Here is a 21,438-nt window from a genome sequence, read left to right on the forward strand (position 1 = left end):
TGTGTAGTGTTTACAGTCACACAGGTACAGATTTGTATACATGATAAGATATAATATATAAGTACAGCATGAATTGTGCATCAAAGTAATGATAGAGCCCCGCCAGAAACCTGACATACACATCTACAATCAATTTTGTTAAGATTAATAACTTTTGGAATTTTCTTAAATTTATATGTTCAAATCCACCAATGTATATACCTGCATGGTTAGAGATGAGAGGTGGTTGTGATGGTGGTTTAAGGCTGACCTATCAATGTCTGCCTACAAATTTGTTTCTAAATTTATGAAACTATACACTTTTGATTAGTCCATATGTAGATCAGGTTCTGCTGCTTAAAGGCTTCTGAATAAAATCTATGATATGCTGTTATTTAGATAATAATGATACATGAACTGCATGTACATTGTAGTATAACGAATAATGGTATACGACTCATACATATTGGTAAGTATCTGAAAACCTTGAGAAAGCCTATACAATAGAATATGTAATTGTTTATAATTATTAAAATGACCTGGATACTGTGCATGGCAGAAATTGACACTTAATTTTACATAGATTCAGTTAAATACTGGGCCTCCATACTATATGGCTATTTCATCAATACACAATTTTCTATGAACCTGTTACCATGGTTACCAATACCTTGTTAATATGTACCAAATAGTTAGAATTAAGAAACTAATGATTTATCTTTAAATTACCTTAAATAATCATGCAAATAAAAAAAAAAATGAAATTGTTACATTGTTCTTACATTTCTTATGTGAATCATTGAATTAGCAGCTACTTGTACAATGGAATTTTATATTGAATTTCTCAATCAGAATCTTAATACTGCCGTTTTTAATTTCTATATGGTACATGTAATAAAATATATGTTTTATACTATAAAGGAAAAAATCTGCCATTTACTCCCCTTAAACATTCAGGTTGAAAAGATATACATGTATTGCCTGTACTATAAGTTAAAATAATACAAAAGTAGATCTTCAGTATACAATTAAAATTTAAGAAAGAAAATATTTTTTATTCAGATTATGTGTGTAAATATTAGCATTCAGACAGATTGAAGTTTACCTCTTTTTTCTGACAATTTTTTCCCTGTTAAAAGTTTCATAGTGCACATTTAATTAACGTTGAATTTCTGTGTATCAATGTAATGCTGATGTTACTTGATTTGTAGAGGAAAGCTTTCTTTGTAAAGGTCTTTTCAGTGAATATGAATTGGATTCAATGGTGTAGTATATATTATGTATATGAAGTAGAAAACAACATGAAATATGATGTGGTGACTGAATGCTGATTTTTAGTAGATTTGAAAAACCACTAATGTGACAGACTGAGATCTCAATTTTTGTATATTTTTTCATTATTGAAATTAACAGTACGACAATATACAGAGAATAACTTCACTCACACAAATCAAAATATTCTTTTTAATAAAACATTAATCAACCATAGTGATTTCAGCGGAAACTATTAATGCCATCTGAAATGGTGTTTTCCTGAGCTGTCATATTTTTGAGATCCCAATGCTATCTTGAATCTAGATAAATAAAACAACCACCATTAGTAGTAGTATATTAGTGCTAGCTTCCTAGCTATGTCTAAATACCAGACCAGTGCAGTTATTATCTAACGTTATAAACCAGAACGTGACGGTAGGGAGCAGTTATTATCTATCACTATAAACCAGAACGTGACGGTAGGGAGCAGTTATTATCTATCACTATAAACCAGAACGTGACGGTAGGGAGCAGTTATTATCTTTCACTATAAACCAGAATGTGACGGTAGGGAGCAGTTATTATCTATCACTATAAACCAGAACGTGACGGTAGGGAGCAGTTATTATCTATCACTATAAACCAGAACGTGACGGTAGGGAGCAGTTATTATCTTTCACTATAAACTAGGACGTGACGGTAGGGAGCACTTATTATCTATCACTATAAACCAGGACGTGACAGAAGGGAGCAGTTATTATCGATTGCTATAAACCAGGACGTGACAGTAGGGAGCAGTTATTATCTATCACTATAAACCAGGACATGATGGTAGGGAGCAGTTATTATCTAACACTTTAAACCAGGACGTGGCAGTAGGGAGCAGTTATTATCTATAGCTATAAACCAGGATGTGACGGTAGGGAAAACGAATCCTCACAGGATCCTTTGTCTTGTTTCTGAGGACATACACTATCACCGATCACAGGGTTTTACAGACTCCCCCGCCCCCTTCCCCCCAATATGGGGAGCTACAGTCTCTATACCAGTAGTGTTCATGAGTTAATACAATTAATCTGAAGTAAATCCTTACCTGCCATAGAGTTAATGTCATTTTACCATTTTACCTGTTACCTCTATTTTGAGCTAACATTGCCATGGTAACTGATTAATTATTAATATACTACAATTAGGACTTGTTTTATGAGGGCTGGTTATGTTAAAGGTCAGAATGACCACAGTATTTAACCAACCTGTTTGTTTCCATGACGACCTACAAATGTACTTACCCTTGAAGTAATTGAGAGGCCCTTGTACCATGTGACTTACCTATGACAGTAGGGGGTCTAACCATCCTAGTTATTTTACTCTTCCTTCTGTTCATCAACGGTGAATCCTAAAATATCAAGATAAACCACACTCATATCTATACCATGTGAACAGCTCACTGGTTTATATCTTAACACTTTTAAAAAGTGCACTAACACATTGATGTAAAATCTATACCAAGCCATATATCACAATACCATGGACTGTCATCATTTCCTGGACTGTATCGTTCTATTAAATGTATAGATATTTCATAATACACCTAGGCAGGAAGTACATGTATATAATTAATCCATGTCAATTTTAATTCTGTTTTGTGTTAATTATAATGAGTACATGTATCTTTATCATAATTGTGCAAAGGTTATGTACCAATGCTATTTGTTAATTTGGTAGCTTCTAACACAACACTACTAAGTTATATATAATTCATACCTGTGGTTTTCTTTTAAAGCATCCAAAAATCAATAAATAAAACAAATATAACTTACAAATTACACTTCAGATTGACTTAAACCCTTTATCGATATAATACCCAAGAGGATTAAAATGAAAATTACCTACAGAATACATGTAAAATTTTTGTTTGTCTTTTATTCTGGATACAAAAATTATTATATATAGATAATTTAATATCAGCATGCAGCATTCAACTCGAAATTAATATGAATTATCTTTAATAAATTATGTCTGGCTTTGTGGGTATCTTTTTACTTCAAATTGTGAACAAGATCAACTATTCATAGATCGCTAACAAGGAAAAAATATGAAATATTCTGTGGATAAAACAAGCAGCCTTTAAAAATGATAAATCAAATAAATTTAACACATCTAGCACAAATATTTACACACAATGTTTTAGTATTCAAAACATCTATCTAGATACAATATAATAATGCATACGGTAACTTATTTGGCACATGTATATACCGTTGGTAACGTTCGTAATTTGGGGTTTGAGGGTATGGTGGTTAGATGATTTGGGGAAGTAAGGCTGAGAACTCGCTTGCATCAACCTATAATATTTATGGAAGATAACTCTAAACTCCCATCGAATGCAAGGCAATGCGGTTTTGGAGTATATTGTTAACATGTACACAAAATGAAAAAGAGCTACCGGGTATAGTTATGCCAGTCGCTAATAAATAATATACTATCAAATGTGGTCAGTTTATCACACTTCTGGGAAAAAAGGGGCTAGCTATACAGTGAAAGAGAGGGAATAGGTTCATTTTTCACCAAACTAACAGAAAGAAAACATTCTAAAACAAACCAAGAACCGCAAGAGGGCATTATCCCCTACGCCCAGCAGTTTGTATAAAAACCCAAATACATCAAGGTCAAGTAACAATTATTCAAGTATAACTTTAAATGCGTGTATTGTAATACTCAAAAAAATTAATAGCAGGTAACAAAAAGAAACAGTAATTTGGTATTTCCCATGGTAACAGAAAAAATTTAAAAAACTGAATGTCCGAAACAGCAAAAGGTCCAAATAGGGCACTTGTCTGATATATACAAAAAGTTTTATGGAGCTGTGTTGAATTATTTTGGAGTTATAGCCCGCAAACAAAAAGAAACAGTAATTCAGTATTTTTTTTACAAAGTTTCCATGGTAACAGAAGAAACACCTAACATGGAAGGTCTTCAATAGCAATAGGCACAACTAGGGCCCTTGTCTAATATATTCTGAAAATTTCCTGGAGCTGCGTTGAACGATTATGGAGTTACAGTCCAGAAATAAAAGGAAACAGTAATTTGGTATATTTGACTAAGTTTCAATAGTAACGGAAAAATTTCCCAAAATAGAAGGTCCACAATAGCGAAAGGCACAACTAGGGCACTTTTCTGATATAAATTTTTTGAACTGCATTGAACGGATTTGGAGTTATAGTCAGGAAAATAATCTCGGACGAACAGAAGGACAGAGCCCAAAAAAATATCCCCCGCAAACCTGTTTCATAAACAGTGAGTTAACTTTATCTTATAATGAAAATAACTAGAGGAAACATTGTGTTAAAAAGAAATAGAAGGAGAGATAAATCTATCTTCTATCAGATAAGGGGAGATAAACTCGACCATTAAAAAGGGGAGATAACCATATCTAAAAACTAATTTATGTTACATATATAATAACTTTTCTTGCATCAGACGTTAGAGGAGGTAATCTTCTGTAACATAAATAAAAGGAAGATAACCACTTCTACCAATATTAAAATGTAAAAAAAGTCCTTTAGAACTTGTCCGTCAGAAAATAAAAGGGGAAAGTCAATTTTCATACACCTGTTACTGTAGGTAAGGGGAGGCTATCAAATAAAAACCCATACAAATGTATCAAAATTCGTTCATAGTTTTATGCAATAACAAACCACAACAAACACACCAAAAACCATTCTTATTTGTTATGGAACATAACATGCACCAGGGCAATACTTAGATACGGTATATCGGCGAAATCACATCTATTTTCTTAACAATCTTTGTGTGAAAACTGATATTTTATAGCAACTCTACTCTACTATACAGAATATTTAATTGTGTTGAAATACATTGGAGTACATATAACCATGTAGAAATCCTGACAATTTAGGGTTCTGGAACATTTCCAGAATACATAATGCCCTACGGAGGAATAGACATGGCAATTATATTACTATACTATAATGCAAAGCATTTATAAAAAAAGAAATGAATATACATCTTTGTCAAATTTTTTGGGTTATATATTGTATATATATTGAACAAAGCTGACTGTATACATGTATGTGCATATCAGTTCTACAGTTAATCTTAAAGATACATAGACAAACTTATCTATAAAGATAAGTAAAAAAAAATCTTGAAAAGTTTTCTATAATCAATATAAAATATGCATGTATAATCATCAAGTATACATCTTATTAGAATACAATGAAACACTATGATAATGTTTATATTTGGTGGGTACAAGGTACTAAGCTGTGTTCAGGGTATGGCCAGAGCTTGATAAGCATAATTAAAACAGACAATTTTTCAGATTGAGAACAACACTTACGGACTCGTCTGTAAAGAGTGAGACCCATCGCGGTATCAACTGGTCATTAAGAAAATAAGTCTAAATTCACAACCGACATAAAAGAATCTAATATATAACATACAAGTGCTATTCTATTTCTCTACAGAACCAGCATAAGTAATAACGTTAACTTTGAAAACAGGAAAATATAACCCATGTCCAAAGCCTTAGTTTTTAATTTGAAACCCCAACACCTGCATATATATATTCATATGATCTTGTTTTTCATTCGGTAAATATTAATAGCCAATCAGATCTGGTATTACAGGCCTTGTTCGACCTGCCTCATTGCCATGGTAATGAATGATTGTAATAAAGAAATAATTTTGTAGTCTTTTGCTTTTAAAATTCCTATAAAGCTTTCTGTTTTTATGAATTTGTCTCTTCTGTAGATATATTCAAACATGAAGTACAAGTCATAGGTAAAAACATACATTGAGGAACATTCTTACAAGTACTTAGTGATTTAAATTCTTGATCATAGTATGAAATTGGATGAGATACAATGGGATGTGATACCGGGGGTATTATAGTGGTGCATGCTCCTTTCATTTCATGATTGGGTTTAAAAACCACCATACAGTTTAATTCAAATATAAGGTCCAAATGTTTCAAAAGTGTGAAATGTTACTTTTTCAAAAACACAATATTTTTTATCAAGATAATTTGGTCTAATTGGTGCATTGTCATTATAACTAGGCAATTTAAAAAATACTATCTATTTAAAATACTCTAATATCCCATGCAAAATGTTCTGGGGATTAAATGATATGTACATCTACATCAGATGTATAAGGTCGGGATATTTTGAAGGTGAATGTTATACAATCCTTCCACTACCACCAGTGTAGTGTATGTGTTCCTAAAATACATACTGTATTCAACCCCATAAGCCCCCCCCCCCCCATCCCTATAAGTGCCTTTCACCCTTATTCAAGCCTCAATTTCTATCATTGACCTTGAATTGAATGCAGACTGAAAATATGAAAACTTTAGTATCCCTATTTGATATCTTTTTGCAAATTGATATATGACTTACTTTGTAAAAGGCTAGTCTAAATTTGGTTCTATAAAGTACCCCTTATATTTAGATTTGTTTAATGCCCAGTGTACTTATTGGGTTGAATACAGTGGTATAAACATATATTTATTTATAATGAAAATCACAGGGCCAAAACAAGTATATAGATCTGCAATATATAATATTATAGCTGTTATGAATTTGTTCTTCATAACTTTCCATTATAAACTTGTTTAATATTAGAGTAAATACTGGGTATATATGTGGGAGTATGATGCAGTTTAATGCAGTGTTAAGATATGTTTGTAATATAATGGTAGGTTAAATGGGACAATGAAGCACATTAACGCAGAGGAAGTGTAGAAAACAGGTCTCATATATATATATATACTGTATACTTAATTGTTGTATATTACAGAGTTATCTTCCTTATGGTAGGTATCAATTGTGAAATTATTTTGTGCGCAAAACTTGTGTTGTTTTCCTGAAAAGTATGACTTTACGCTTGCAAATACATGCTGTCATACACAATACCTACCAAGGGCAGGTAACTCTGTAATATGCATATAAACATGTGCAAAACCTTCATCATTTATATAACCAGTTTGAGTGCGAGATTAACACTCACATAAACCCTCACATGTCATATTAACTATATGAGAAATATACTATTAAACACCTGGAAACAGGCTTGTGCATGTTTTAATAACCTTTCGCCAATAGTAGAAGTCTGCTTCCCATATAAAAATGCAGCATTCCCATATCCAAATTGCCATAAGCATATATTTAATATATAAATTATATATAAACCAAGGTCAACAGGCAGCAAAGGTCAGACCAGGCTAGGGTCAAAGGTCGCAGCAGAGGACATGCCAGTGAAGTGTATGCTAGTTACCTTGGTAACAACTTCAAGTCTTTGTGATACAGGCTAAAAGTAATTTGACAAGTATTAAAACAATGAATGTCTGCCCTTGTTTAGTCATTATTTACAGAGAAAGCATTTCACTTTTTGAAAGATCTGCATTTGCTGAAGCTTGAAGAAAATTTCATTTGAAAACAAAGGTCAACTGTATTTGGAAAGACAAAATGGAGTCAAATGGATGGGGACATTAAATTCTCATATCTGGACAGGAATATCTATGATTTTGGTATATCACTCCAAATCTTAACCAAGAGATTCTCCTGTCATACACCAATGGGGTGTAATGTCCGCTTGTTTGATGATGATGCCAACTTAAATTTCTATAAAGACTGAATAACGTGTTCAGTAAAAAAAGGAATAATAAAAAAAAAAAAAAAAAACTATGAAGTCATCTTTTTAGCAGAGCACCAATCCCATGCTATATGTATAACATCTAATAATTATTCTATAGATATCAATATATAATATACAATTATCATATCTATAGTAACGATACGTAGATATAAAACATTTACAGATATATATATAACACATATCAAAAACAATCAAATATTTCATCATGATAACAACCAAAAGCATTTATAATATATTTTACTTTGAAGGAAAAATATTTTAATCTTATAACAGTATTATCTTTTTTTAATCTTCAGGTAAGAATTATATTTAGGAGACATCTTTAACTGACACTTTGAAGATGTTTTAGTAAAAGAAATTATATGCCTTTGTTGTCACCCATGCATCATATGCTTTAGACTGCAATTCTGGCTAATACTTTTAATGCAATGTTTATCAAACATATATATATATATATATATATATAGATAGATATATATAAATATTGGCAATGATACACATTAGTTTTAATATTGGCGAACTTTTCTTCTTGAAAAGGTATTGTTTTACATATAAATTTATGAACTTTATCACGGGGTGTTTCTACCAGAAATCTAAGATATTTCCTACTCTATATAATTCTATGGGGAGACATAAAAAGACATATTTCACATGTGAAAATGCACAATCTAAGACTGATAAAATCATACTAATTATGATTCCATCAATCTGAGAACATACTTGGCATTTCAAATTAAAAGTATACAAATTTTGAATATCAGGTAAATATTTTGATCAATCTTTCATAACTTGCAGTGATGGACGGAAGAGATCCATTGGTAGATGACAAAGCACAGTAGGACTGTCAAAGACTAGCTGATGAGCGGCAGAGTTTAGTTTACATCATACTGAAATCTATTAGAGAGCTTCGTCTACTAGATCTTATGGCTGTTAGCTAGTTAGCATTAGAGATTTCCATTACCAGATTATTTTGATAAGAGGAGAGAAATACTAGGTAATATATACCAAGTTGAAACCAGGTCCTTCACCCCAGAGTCTTAGCTACAGTATCATAATATAAACCAGTAATTTAGTTAACATTAAAAATGGAAAAGCAAACAGTCTTTTTCATACAGATATTTGGGCATATCATTTTTTTATTACAAATTCTAGTATTTCATAAAGATTCCTTTTCATAAATATGTTTGGAATAAAAATATTGATTTTCAAATTACAGATTCTAACATCGTAGTTTTACAAAATGAGTTTGCTACTGACATTAAAGTGCTTGTTAGGAGTATATCTATTTAACATGGAGACATCCCCCGTTTTGTACAAAAAAACTGTTCCATCTGTATCTAAATAAGGAGAGTTTTAACAAGTCTTCTGAAATACATAAAAAAATGAAGTTAATTTTATTTCATTGCTGTTAGCAATGACAATAACACTGAAGCTTTCCAACTGTTATAAATAATCATTGTCATCTTTTCCGATTTATTCCAAACCAGAAAATTTCACAATCTGGTAGAAAGCCTCTCGATCAAAGAATTAATTCCTATGGAAATGAAATGTGTCATGATATAAAGATAAAAAGATTTAGTATATATACCATAGGTGAGGAATCGACATTAAGTAGGTTCTTTTCCTGGCTTTCTTGTTTTTCCTTTCCCTCATCTGATTTTTCCTCTGTCTCCTTGCTCTCTTCCTTCTTTGACTCTCGTTGACTTTTCACAGATTTACTGCTCTTCATCACATTCAGGTGATTTGTCTGAAGAAAACGCGCACAAATTATAGTACTGAAAGTTACCCTGACATCTTGAGAAACCTACCTTAGAGACCATCTCTGTATAAACACCATCTGTTTATTAATTATAGACTACTTCAATTTTTTCCATTAACTTGTGTAATACTTTCTTCACAAGTTATTTGTTTGTTTTACATACCAGTGTTTTGTGACTTGATGACAGCGTGTCTATGACTTCATCCATCACTCGGTCAGAGATGTGGGTAGCTACCACTAAATTTAGTTCACTGAAACAATATCAATATGGTCATAGAAGTTGCAAAGAACAAATGCATTTAATTCTGTAATCAATGAACCAAAAGCAACCTTAAACAATGTATATTTTGACAGTAATTGGCAGCAATCATTGATTTAGTTTTTTAAAACATGTTAAGAAGTATTCAGTATTCCTGTTGATATGATTTACTTTACCTTTGATTGAAAATGTATATACTTTTACAACTAATGACGATAAAATGACGACTTTCATGACTTTCTTTTGTTTGATATGTATATATATTAATTATGAAAAATTAGATATTGAAACAAATCTTAACAACATCCCCTGAAGAGCAACGGTAGCTACGAAAGCCCTTGGGAAACAGATTTGTTTCAATATTTGTTTTTTTCATATCTTGATCCATCACAAGGACATACTACATTTAATTATAATAATTAATTATAGATGTATATATGGCTCTAAAGAAATATTACCACAAACCCTCTATTTCTGGTGTAGATTTGAACTTTGCCTGATGATTTTTCTGAGGGAAATATGGCTTTCAGCCAACTCTTTAATATGGTATGTCCTCAAATGACCTTGGCTGTTAATAGGACATTAAAATCCAACCAATCAAACTTACCTGAGTTTGTTAAATATTTCTGTCTCCACACTGTCCAGTATATGTTTGGTGAAATCTTTAGGAAGTGAACTCTTTTCGCCACAGTCTGTCTCCAAGTCCGATTTCACCTCCTTTTAAAACAGTAAGTATTATGCGTGTGAATTATAATGTATAAGAATTCCACGGAAGTGGATGTGTCGCCTGCACAGCAGTTTAAAACATCACATAAAATAGTTATTTACCGTTGAAAATATTGTTAATAACTGATTAAGTGAAGTTATCAAGTGCTAGCTGTAACTCTTGCAAATATTTACGGATTTTGACCAGAATTAAACCCCTATGACATCTCATTGATATAAAGCAATATACATAATTTGGTTGAAATCGGATAATAAATACAACAGTTATTGAGCAGACACCAAGAAAATATCTGTTTTGATGATTTTAAATTCCTGTTTCTCTTGCAAATATTGACAAATTTTTACCAATATCGAACTCATCCGAGATCTCAATGGTATAAAGCAATATACCAAGTTTGGTTGAAATCGGACAATAAATACTAAAGTTGTTGCATGGAAACAGTTTTCCGGACGCCGCTGACACCAGCACAGTGATACCTATATGTCGCACTTGCATTGTAGGTGACACAAAAACCGTAAATGTTCAATTCATGATAAAGATGTAGAGTTTGATAGTGATATAATAATAGAATCTTGTATGGTTGAGATAGGGATATCTCAACCTGAGTGTAAGATTTTATCTGATCAACATAAGGCTTGCTGAGTGCTAACCAGCCAATGGCTGATCAACATAAGGCTTGCTGAGTGCTAACCAGCCGAATCTTCAATAAGGACTTAGATATCTGTACATTTGACAGACCCATGGATGATTATTTTACTCCTATACCTAAATGAAAATAATGACATTTTAGTTGTGTTGAAGTATTTTCATTGATGTGTCACCAAAGGAATGTCATTATGCCTCACTATTGATGACATCATTGATGACATCATTGACAATATCTTGATGAAGTCATGTAATTGTATAACATATATGAGTTGTCTTTTGCCTACCCCAGTAGTAGACAGATTTTTCCCTAGCAACTACAAAATTAATTCTTCATCAGGTATAGGATCAATTGTTGTCATTGATTTCATTTCAAAGAGTTAAACAGTAATTTTATCCCATTTTGAAATGATGACACTTATATTACTTGATAATTGAAATTACAACATATTTTATATGATTATGAATTACCTTGCTGGCCATGACTGAGGCGCATTGGTTCCCTGTGCATTCCAACATGTCTTCAACAGTTTTCTGTTCCAACATAAAAACAAATTCTTATCAAGACACATATTCTCAGTATGAATTCAACTCCTGAAAAATCAATATTTCAAACAGATTTATTTAGGGATGTGTTATTAATACGTGTAATATGTCACCATATCCTTAAAGGGACAATTCACTCAGGCTAATTCTTTTACATATCCAAGAAGTAAAATATGACATAAATGTAATGTTCTTTATTCCTCATGAAACATACAACAAGAAATATTGACAAATTCCACGTCATTGATTAGTATTTTAAGTCGTTGATCAATATTGACGATTAAGTATGAACAATATGTACGCTGTACCCATACCAGAGTCAAAGTCACGCACGTTAACTACATAACCACTGAGGAGGTAATAAAATTATTTTTAGGCAAGACAATTCACATAATGAGGTAAACACGCTACTGTCAGAGCGATTTGAGCAGTTCTAGACATAAGTAGCATTACTCTACGAGCAATTAAGGGACAGGGTTCGGCATACAAGAAGTTCGACCACAATGTGTAATGGAGGACAGCAAGCGAGTTTGAACATTTCACACGCATTTCACCACCATGGGCTTTTCTGGCATATCACAGTAAAACCGACTGATCTAATTTCCATTAGAACTGGGTTTTTTCCGATATATGTACAAATTTTAATGTTCTCTTAGACTGAATTGTCCCATTAATCTTATACACATGATTTGTCTGAATTACCTCCCTTACTTCATAGTGATTATGAGATAATAACCATGACAGCAACCTAGCCTAGAGCTAGTTCTCATTCATGTTACCATGGGAAGAAGGGATAATGAAACAGATCGAAGACCAGACACAACAGGATGGACAAGGGTAACAATATTTGTCAACCAAATTCCATGGCAGGTGCTTAAATATATCATTCTACAGGGATTTTTCTCTACAAGCTTTCAGAGGTATTTTCACATATAAAGTCTACCTTGTGAGAGACAGAAATGTATATACCTTCATATGTTTTTCCAACATCTGTCTCAGCGTATCCGACATTTCCTTAAGACAGTCCTCCACTGGGTTTCCTGGAGATATTGACTTATTGGCTATCACTTGTAGCTGTGGTAACAACTGAAGCAAAAATATTTATCAGGATTGTTATTATTTTTTGAACTTGTGATTATTAACTGTTAAAACCATTCTTTTTTTACTGTAATCCAACTTATTGTCATGTGCAATTGTATGGTAAGCGGATGTTGTAAATTGTGAAAATAAATTGCCTGTAATCAATTAAACTGTAAATCATGAGATTACATTGTGAAAAAGTCGTTATGCATGGAAACTTGAAATTAAGTAGCCCAAAAAAAGTTGGTATACAGTAAAATGTATTTTAAATATTTTGATGCTTTATTTTGAGTAATAATGAGAACCAATGAACTCTATAAAGTATTGATACCTGTTTGGAGTTCCCTGCATCTTTGATGAGACTACTGGCCAAGTCCATATCAGACTGAAAGTCGTCCGTGTTGCCCAGGCTAAGGGCATTGACGGTGTCCTGATTCTGTACCACCAGTCGGTCCATCATCTATAAAGGTCAAGGTCGATTATATAGAATACATTCATATTAAAATTGTGATTCACAACCGTAGTTGCTAGTTCAATATTCTTTACATCTAAATCATGATTTATTCAATACTATATTCAGTATTTCAGACAAGTTTTCAGGATGGCCATTGAAATACAGGTATTCACAATAAGCTATTTTGAACATATATGAATGTGTCATGCTTATTGCACTTCGGTGGAAATGACTCTAGACAGAAGTAGGGCCATTCAATGCAGTTGCATAAAAAATAATTCCTGTACGATCACAGGCCTATGTATATGTGAGGACTATTTACCTGTTGTGTGGAGCTGACAAGAAAGCCCTGCTGCATCCTAAAGCCTTGGTCAGAGGAATACTTCTGGGGACTGTGGTTTCTTTGTAGTAACATCTCGATCTGTATTGATACAAAACAAAAATATTTTACAAAAAATTCTAATAACAGGAATATATTTGAAAAAGCTTTTGAATGTTCAATGAACATGTTGTCAATCCAAAACGTTTGATTTTGCTAAACCTAAGTCATCCCATTATGGCATGTCAGTCGTCATATATTGGACTACATATGTTGGTCTTCACATATCAGACTTCACATGTTGGCCATGATGGCCTTCACAATTTGACTTTCACATGTTGACCTTGACATGTCACCATGACATCGGCCTTCACATATTGATTTTCATTAGTTGGCCTTCACATAAAAAAAATATTGACTTTTACAGGTCTACCTTCACAATTTGACTTTCACATGTTGGCCTTCACATACTGGTCTACAAATGCCAATGTATACATATTTAAGCTCTTCTAAATCAAAGACAATATGGTACCTTCTGTAGAGCAGCTTCTGTTCTCTCTGGATGCTGTTTCAGGGCCGGACCAGCATCGTTGATTGGATTTGGCATCTTCTTCAGGGTGTAGTTTCTGATGGTTGAAAAATCAATAAGGTAAGTGAACAAAGTTATTTAGATCTATATATGGCTAAAATGATAAAGAAACCATCTTCAAATTTGCTCATCAGACAAGAGATCCCAGAGGGATCTTGGCGTTCACAAAAGAATGATCTATGTCTGACAATTGAAAGACGGATCCTTTCTCTGCTTTTCAAACTTTACTATCAAAATCCAAGATGGCAGCCAGTCGGCCATTTTGAAGACAGATGTCTCCCAAAATACAATATGCACAAGAAGAGCCCAAGGGGAACCTACATATGAAATTTGAAACAGATTCCTTCAGAATTTTTTTCCCAGAAATAGCAGTAACAAACTTCAAATACTAAAATTCAATATGGCGGCCGTCGACCATATCGTTGATCGATCAGTAAAAAAATATGCACATCTAGGGCCCAAGGGGAACCTCCATATGTAATATGCGAATGGTCCTTTCAGTACCTTTTGAGAAATACGTGTAGTGGTAACAATGATACCAAAATACAAGATGGCGGCCTGGCGGCCATCTTTCTGACTGATTGGTACCAAAATGCAAAATGCACAACTAGGGGCCTAGGGGAACCTACATGTGAGAAATTGGAGAGAACGATCCTTTCAGTACTGTCTGAGAAAATGTGATTACAAACTTTAGATATCAAAATCCATAAAGGCTGCTTGGTGGCCATCTTGTTGACTGATTGGTCCCAAAATGCAATATGCACAACTAGGGCACTAGGGGAACCTACATATGAAATACTGAGAATGGTCCCTTCAGTGCTTTCTGAGAAATGGTGATAACAAACTTTAACTATTAAAATACAAGACAGCTGCCTGACGGACAGACGGAAGGATGCACTATGGACCATGGAAGAAAAACAATTTGAATAAGCATTTGATGATGGTGGACTAAAAAGAAAACAAAAAATAATTTTCCTTACTTCTCCAGAGCTCCTGCGATATCCTCAAAGCCCTGAACAGAGGTAGCGTTTTTATCCCACAGGATAGTCCGCAGTTTGGTGTTAATCTGAAGGGCCTTGGACAACATCCTGGCTCCAAAGTCTCCCATGCTGTTTCCACTGTAAAACAAAAACAAAGTACTGTAACCATAGAAACAAAACAGGACAGTGTGGGGTCCAAAATTAATGGTAATCTCTGTAACCCAAATAGAGCATCTTAAAAGGACCATCTTGCTGTTTACCTTTCCCAGGTAGGTACAAAAATCTAAAGGATCTAAAATGGAATTAACATCTATACAACACTGACAATTTTCCAACGGTTTTAAACTAAGTGGTATGGCATGTGAAATCTTAAGAATTTCCAGCTATTGATTTTCTCTTTGCTAATCTATATTTGCACATTACAGAGTTATCTGCCCTTGTGGGTAGGTAGTGACTGTTGTCTTGTCTTATGTTTGTGAACAAGGATAAAATGACATGATAAACCATTACCTGATGTCAATTTCTATGAGCGTCAAGTTACTGCCGAGAGAGTTGAGGATTGTTGATATATTACCCCTTAGTTTGGAATCAGCTAATGACAGAGACTCAAGATGCTATCAAAAACAAAAACAATAGAATTCAAAATTTTAATAGCTCATGAAGAACCACAAACATGTTTCAATCAATTAACTTTAAAACAATAAATGCCAATATTGCAAAGAATGAAGTGAAAAGTTTGTGTGTCGAATATATCACAAATATAAAATATATTACAAAGTTGTTACAGAAAACTCTCATTGCAGCTATGAATTTGTATACTTATTTCTTTAGCAATGTGGTTTAAAGAAATCCATTTCTTTTAATTAAATACAATACTTGTCCTTTGTATTGTGATGTGGAAACTTACAAAATCTTCATCCTGAATTAGTTGGACAATGGCATCAAGGACTCCTGGTAGATTTCTGAAATGACACATGGTAAAATCAAATACTAAGGTTAAGATAGAAACAGACTGTTGATTAGTTCATAACCTTTTATAAGAGAATCTCATTTTGGTGACCACTGCCAAATTATTGATGACAAATTAATCCAAACATATAACAGTTTATTTTCTTGTATAATAGAAATCCACAATTAAGACTTTGACCGATAGCCAGGTGTTTGATTCGTTGACAATTTACCTGGGTTTTATGTGGTCAAAGTTACAGCTGATAGCCAGGTGTTTGATTCAATGACAACTTACCTGGGTTTTATGTGGTCAAAGTTACAGCTGATAGCCAGGTGTTTGATTCAATGACAACTTACCTGGGTTTTATGTGTTCAAAGTTATGGACGATAGTCAAGTGTTTGATTCGTTGACAACTTACCTGGCTTTTATGTGGTCAAAGTTATGGACGATAGTCAAGTGTTTGATTCGTTGACAACTTACCTGGCTTTTATGTGGTCAAAGTTACAGCCGATAGCCAGGTGTTTGATTCAATGACAACTTACCTGGGTTTTATGTGTTCAAAGTTATGGACGATAGTCAAGTGTTTGATTCGTTGACAACTTACCTGGCTTTTATGTGGTCAAAGTTACAGCCGATAGCCAGGTGTTTGATTCATTGACAACTTACCTGGGTTTCATGTGTTCAAAGTTATGGACGATGGCCAAGTGTTTGATTCATTGACAAATTACCTGGGTTTCATGTGGTCAAAGTTACGGCCGATAGCCAGGTGTTTGATCCCTTTGTTGTTTCTGATCCAGTTGAGCAGGCTGATGAGATTTTGATCAATACCTGTAAACACACAAAGCAAGCTACAGGTGGAATATATGTTTTTAGGCTTCTTGGTTTTTCAGAAGTTAAATGGTAACATGTAACGACGGACTGACAGAAAATGGAAATCACATTAAACCACAACATGTTTAAGTTCGTTTACCATTAATCAAATCAAATCCTCTATTAAGCTCATACTCTTCCTCTCAACCCTCTTCTAGGTGGAATTAATTATGTTCAAACTTTAAACTAGAGACCAAAAGGTAGAGAGCCAGTGGTAGAATGTCAGACACCTTAGTTCCAGCACCACAATATCCAAATGAACTATTTTATTTTTATAAATACCATTGTTACTGAGGTCGAGGCTTCTGAGACAGGCTACATTGCTGACACAACTTTCCAAAACAGTGCTCCCCTGTGACATCAGGTCGTTACCACTGAGATCCAGGTGTAAACCGCTCAGGTGTATATTGCTGGCTATACCTAACAGTAGCTCTCTGTAACAGTAACATGAAGGATAATATTACTGGCTATACCTAACAGTAGCTTTCTGTAACAGTAACATGAAGGATAATATCACTGGATATACCTAACAGTAGCTCTCTGTAACAGTAACATGAAGGATAATATTACTGGCTACAGTAACATGAGGGACAATATTACTGACAGTAACTCTCTGTAACAGTAACATGAAGGATAATATCACTGGATATACCTAACAGTAGCTCCCTGTAATAGTAACATGAGGGATAATATTACTGGCTATACCTAACAGTAACTCCCTGTAACAGTAACATGAAGGATAATATCACTGGCTATACCTAACAGTAACTCTCTGTAACAGTAACATGAAGGATAATATCACTGGCTATACCTAACAGTAGCTCTCTGTAACAGTAACATGAAGGATAATATTACTGGATATACCTAACAGTAGCTCTCTGTAACAGTAACATGAAGGATAATATTACTGGCTACAGTAACATGAGGGACAATATTACTGACAGTAACTCTCTGTAACAGTAACATGAAGGATAATATCACTGGCTATACCTAACAGTAGCTCTCTGTAACAGTAACATGAAGGATAATATTACTGGATATACCTAACAGTAACTCTCTGTAACAGTAACATGAAGGATAATATCACTGGCTATACCTAACAGTAGCTTTCTGTAACAGTAACATGAAGGATAATATTACTGGATATACCTAACAGTAACTCTCTGTAACAGTAACATGAAGGATAATATCACTGGCTATACCTAACAGTAACTCTCTGTAACAGTAACATGAAGGATAATATCACTGGCTACTGTAACATGAGGGACAATATTACTGACAGTTACTCTCTGTAACAGTAACATGAAGGATAATATCACTGGCTATACCTAACAGTAGCTCCCTGTAACAGTAACACGAGGGACAAAAATACTGGATAAAGTAACATGAGGGACAATATTACTGGCTACAGTAACATGAGGAACAATAATTACCAACTACAGAACATGAGGGACAACAATTACTGACTACACTTTAGAGTAACTCTCTGTAACAGTAACACAAGAGACAATATTACTGGCTATATATATTACTCATCCTCAGATTTTTGTCTTCTAAAATTCTTGATTTACCCATTTTACCTGAGTGGCTCCGGAGGAAGTTTACAGCCTGATAGGTCCAAATGCTGTAGATCATACACACTAGAAAAAAACTGTTTCCACGACGGTGGCGCCGTTACTTCTTTTACTTTCTTGTAAGAGAATGTGTTCCTGGCAAGGTTTAGATGTGTAAGAGTAGCAGAGCAGCCTCGTACTAATGGTCCACACAGCTGTAAACAGAAATACATCAAAATATTTATTGATAGGTCTAATAAGGAAATGAAATATTACCGCAGGTACTTTTTGGCTGGACTTTCATTCTTGATTTGTGTATAACTAGAAAGATGCATTGTCAATAACAAAAGCTAAGAACAGTCGAGCATTTCTGTAAATCCGCCTTTTTTCTAAAAACTAAATGAAATTTTACTTTATTAGTCTAGCTGGCAGTGAAAAACTACATATCATATTCATCTATCTTGACTGAAGAGAAGTCCATGGAATACAAAACCTGCATTAAGTAAAAGATAGTTCTGAACAACATATTTGTCCACTAAAATCTGGTATTGAAATCTTTAAATGAATCTTACATCACAAACACTTACATTTTCAAGAGCACAGTCAATTCCGGAGAGGTCCAAGTGGGTGAGTGTGTTGGGACTAGCCAGGAAGTGGTACAACTTCTGCAATCATAACAGAAAACATAAGGTCCAGGTCTGTGTCAAAAGTGTCAATCGTTAAGGCTTTAAAATAATTTGAAGGTCAAGGTAATTCATTTTCACAAACTTGGTAGCCCTTTATCCCAGCATGTTTCCGGCTAAATATTAGGGCTCTAAGCCTCTTAGTTATTCACAAGAAGTCTAATTAAATCTGTCTTTTTTGCAATATAATGTAATAATCACATGATTTTGTGAACATTCAACAGAATTCTAACATTAAACAATGACATGATATTTTTTTTAAATCAAGAGGAGATAACTCTCCACAAAGAGATTAAATAGCATACATATTTAATCTGTAGTTTTGTATTAGAAGATTTTGTGTCAGACATTTTGTGTTAACAGGATCAGGGTAACAGTACAATCTGTCAGATTATCAGACAGGTTCAGGACTACAAGACTTACCTGGAGATCTTCACCCTTTGCCGGATTATCAGACAGGTTCAGGGTTAGGAGTTTGCTCCCTACGACAGCGTTATGTGTTAAGGTTTCCGCTACTCTGTTTAGACTCTTCCCTGTAAGTTTTATATGGCTAATGTCAAGCTGGACCAAACCTCGACACAAACTGCCCAAGGACCCAATCAGATGTATAATGGCTATAACACAAAATCAAAAGGAGAATTAAAATGTAGTTGTTTAAACATACAAAAAATCATGATCAGAAACCAAATTTACACCAATGCATTTCTTTACATTGCTTCAATACATATCAGTCCCTTCCCAATACATTTCAGTCCCTTTCCAATACATTTCAGTCCCTTTCCGATACATTTCAGTCCCTTTCCGATACATTTCAGTCCCTTTCCGATACATTTCAGTCCCTTTCCGATACATTTCATTCCCTTTCCGATACATTTCAGTCCCTTTCCAATACATTTCAGTCCCTTTCCAATACATTTCAGTCCCTTCCCAATACATTTCAGTCCTTTTCCGATACATTTCAGTCCCTTCCCAATACATTTCAGTCCCTTCCCAATACATTTCAGTCCCTTCACAATACATTTCAGTCCCTTTCCAATACATTTCAGTCCTTTTCCGATACATTTCAGTCCCTTTCCGATACATTTTAGTTTATGAAATCTCAATAAAACTTTTCTTGTTTTAAGCAAGAGACGCCTAGTTCACTTACTGTCTCTGCCATGTGTACAGTTGGGATGTCCTGAAATGTATCATTGGCTGTATGCTTCAGTTAGGTACCACTATAAACTTAGCAATGATCTAACTATCACAAGGAGACATTACATATATATATTGTAATATCGTTATCACAAGGAGACATTACAGAGATATATTGTAATCTCATTATCACAAGGAGACATTACAATGAGATATTGTAATCTCACTATCACAAGGAGACATTACACAGATATATTGTAATCTCACTATCACAAGGAGACATTACACAGATATATTGTAATCTCATTATCACAAGGAGAATTTCACAGATACATTGTAATCTCACTATCACAAGGAGACATTACACAGATATATTGTAATCTCACTATCACAAGGAGACATTACACAGATATATTGTAATCTCCCTATCACAAGGAGACATTACACAGTTATATTGTAATCTCCCTATAACAAGGAGACATTACACAGATGTATTGTAATCTCCCTATCCCAAGGAGACATTACACAGATATATTGTAATCTTACTATCACAAGGAGACATTACAAAGATATTTTGTAATCTCCCTATCACAAGGAGACATTACACAGATATATTGTAATCTAACTATAACAAGGAGACATTATACAGATATATTGTAATCTCTCTATCACAACGAGACATTACATAGATAAATTGTAATCTCACTATCACAAGGAGACATTATACAGATATATTGTAATCTCTCTATCACAACGAGACGTTACATAGATGAATTGTAATCTCACTATCACAAGGAGACATTACACAAATGTTTTGTAATCTCACTTTCACAAGGAAACATTACAGAGATAAATTGTAATCTCACTATCACAAGGAGACATTACACAAATGTGTTGTAATCTCACTATCACAAGGAGACATTACATAGATATTTTGTAATCTAACTATCACAAGGAGACATAACACAATTAAATTG

At 33.7% G+C, this 21,438-nt stretch overlaps 1 protein-coding gene across 11 annotated transcripts in view; it reads right to left on the reverse strand.

The window, feature by feature from the left end:
• The window catches only part of LOC138315389 (F-actin-uncapping protein LRRC16A-like), a 71,901-nt gene that overhangs the window by 16,682 nt on the left and 33,781 nt on the right, over window positions 1-21,438 (reverse strand). For 3 of the 11 annotated variants that reach the window (XM_069256375.1, XM_069256381.1, XM_069256382.1), the window contains 19 exons: window positions 19,751-19,941; window positions 19,232-19,309; window positions 18,672-18,859; window positions 17,374-17,525; window positions 16,950-17,049; window positions 16,180-16,234; window positions 15,783-15,886; window positions 15,273-15,410; window positions 14,236-14,329; window positions 13,707-13,805; window positions 13,262-13,390; window positions 12,820-12,936; window positions 11,776-11,838; window positions 10,540-10,649; window positions 9,837-9,924; window positions 9,503-9,661; window positions 8,920-8,955; window positions 7,534-7,566; window positions 2,563-2,629 (listed from right to left, as the gene is read on the reverse strand). In XM_069256375.1, coding sequence (XP_069112476.1) covers window positions 2,563-2,629; window positions 7,534-7,566; window positions 8,920-8,955; window positions 9,503-9,661; window positions 9,837-9,924; window positions 10,540-10,649; window positions 11,776-11,838; window positions 12,820-12,936; window positions 13,262-13,390; window positions 13,707-13,805; window positions 14,236-14,329; window positions 15,273-15,410; window positions 15,783-15,886; window positions 16,180-16,234; window positions 16,950-17,049; window positions 17,374-17,525; window positions 18,672-18,859; window positions 19,232-19,309; window positions 19,751-19,941 — 2,001 coding nt within the window. Of the gene's footprint in view, window positions 1-2,562; window positions 2,630-5,596; window positions 5,636-7,533; window positions 7,567-8,919; window positions 8,956-9,502; window positions 9,662-9,836; window positions 9,925-10,539; window positions 10,650-11,775; window positions 11,839-12,819; window positions 12,937-13,261; window positions 13,391-13,706; window positions 13,806-14,235; window positions 14,330-15,272; window positions 15,411-15,782; window positions 15,887-16,179; window positions 16,235-16,949; window positions 17,050-17,373; window positions 17,526-18,671; window positions 18,860-19,231; window positions 19,310-19,750; window positions 19,942-21,438 lie in introns of all 11 variants that reach the window. The other 8 variants (XM_069256376.1, XM_069256383.1, XM_069256378.1 and 5 more) reach the window with 4 other exon arrangements.

Source organism: Argopecten irradians, chromosome 2 (assembly GCF_041381155.1).
Source record: "Argopecten irradians isolate NY chromosome 2, Ai_NY, whole genome shotgun sequence".
NCBI classification, from domain to species: Eukaryota; Metazoa; Mollusca; class Bivalvia; order Pectinida; family Pectinidae; genus Argopecten; species Argopecten irradians.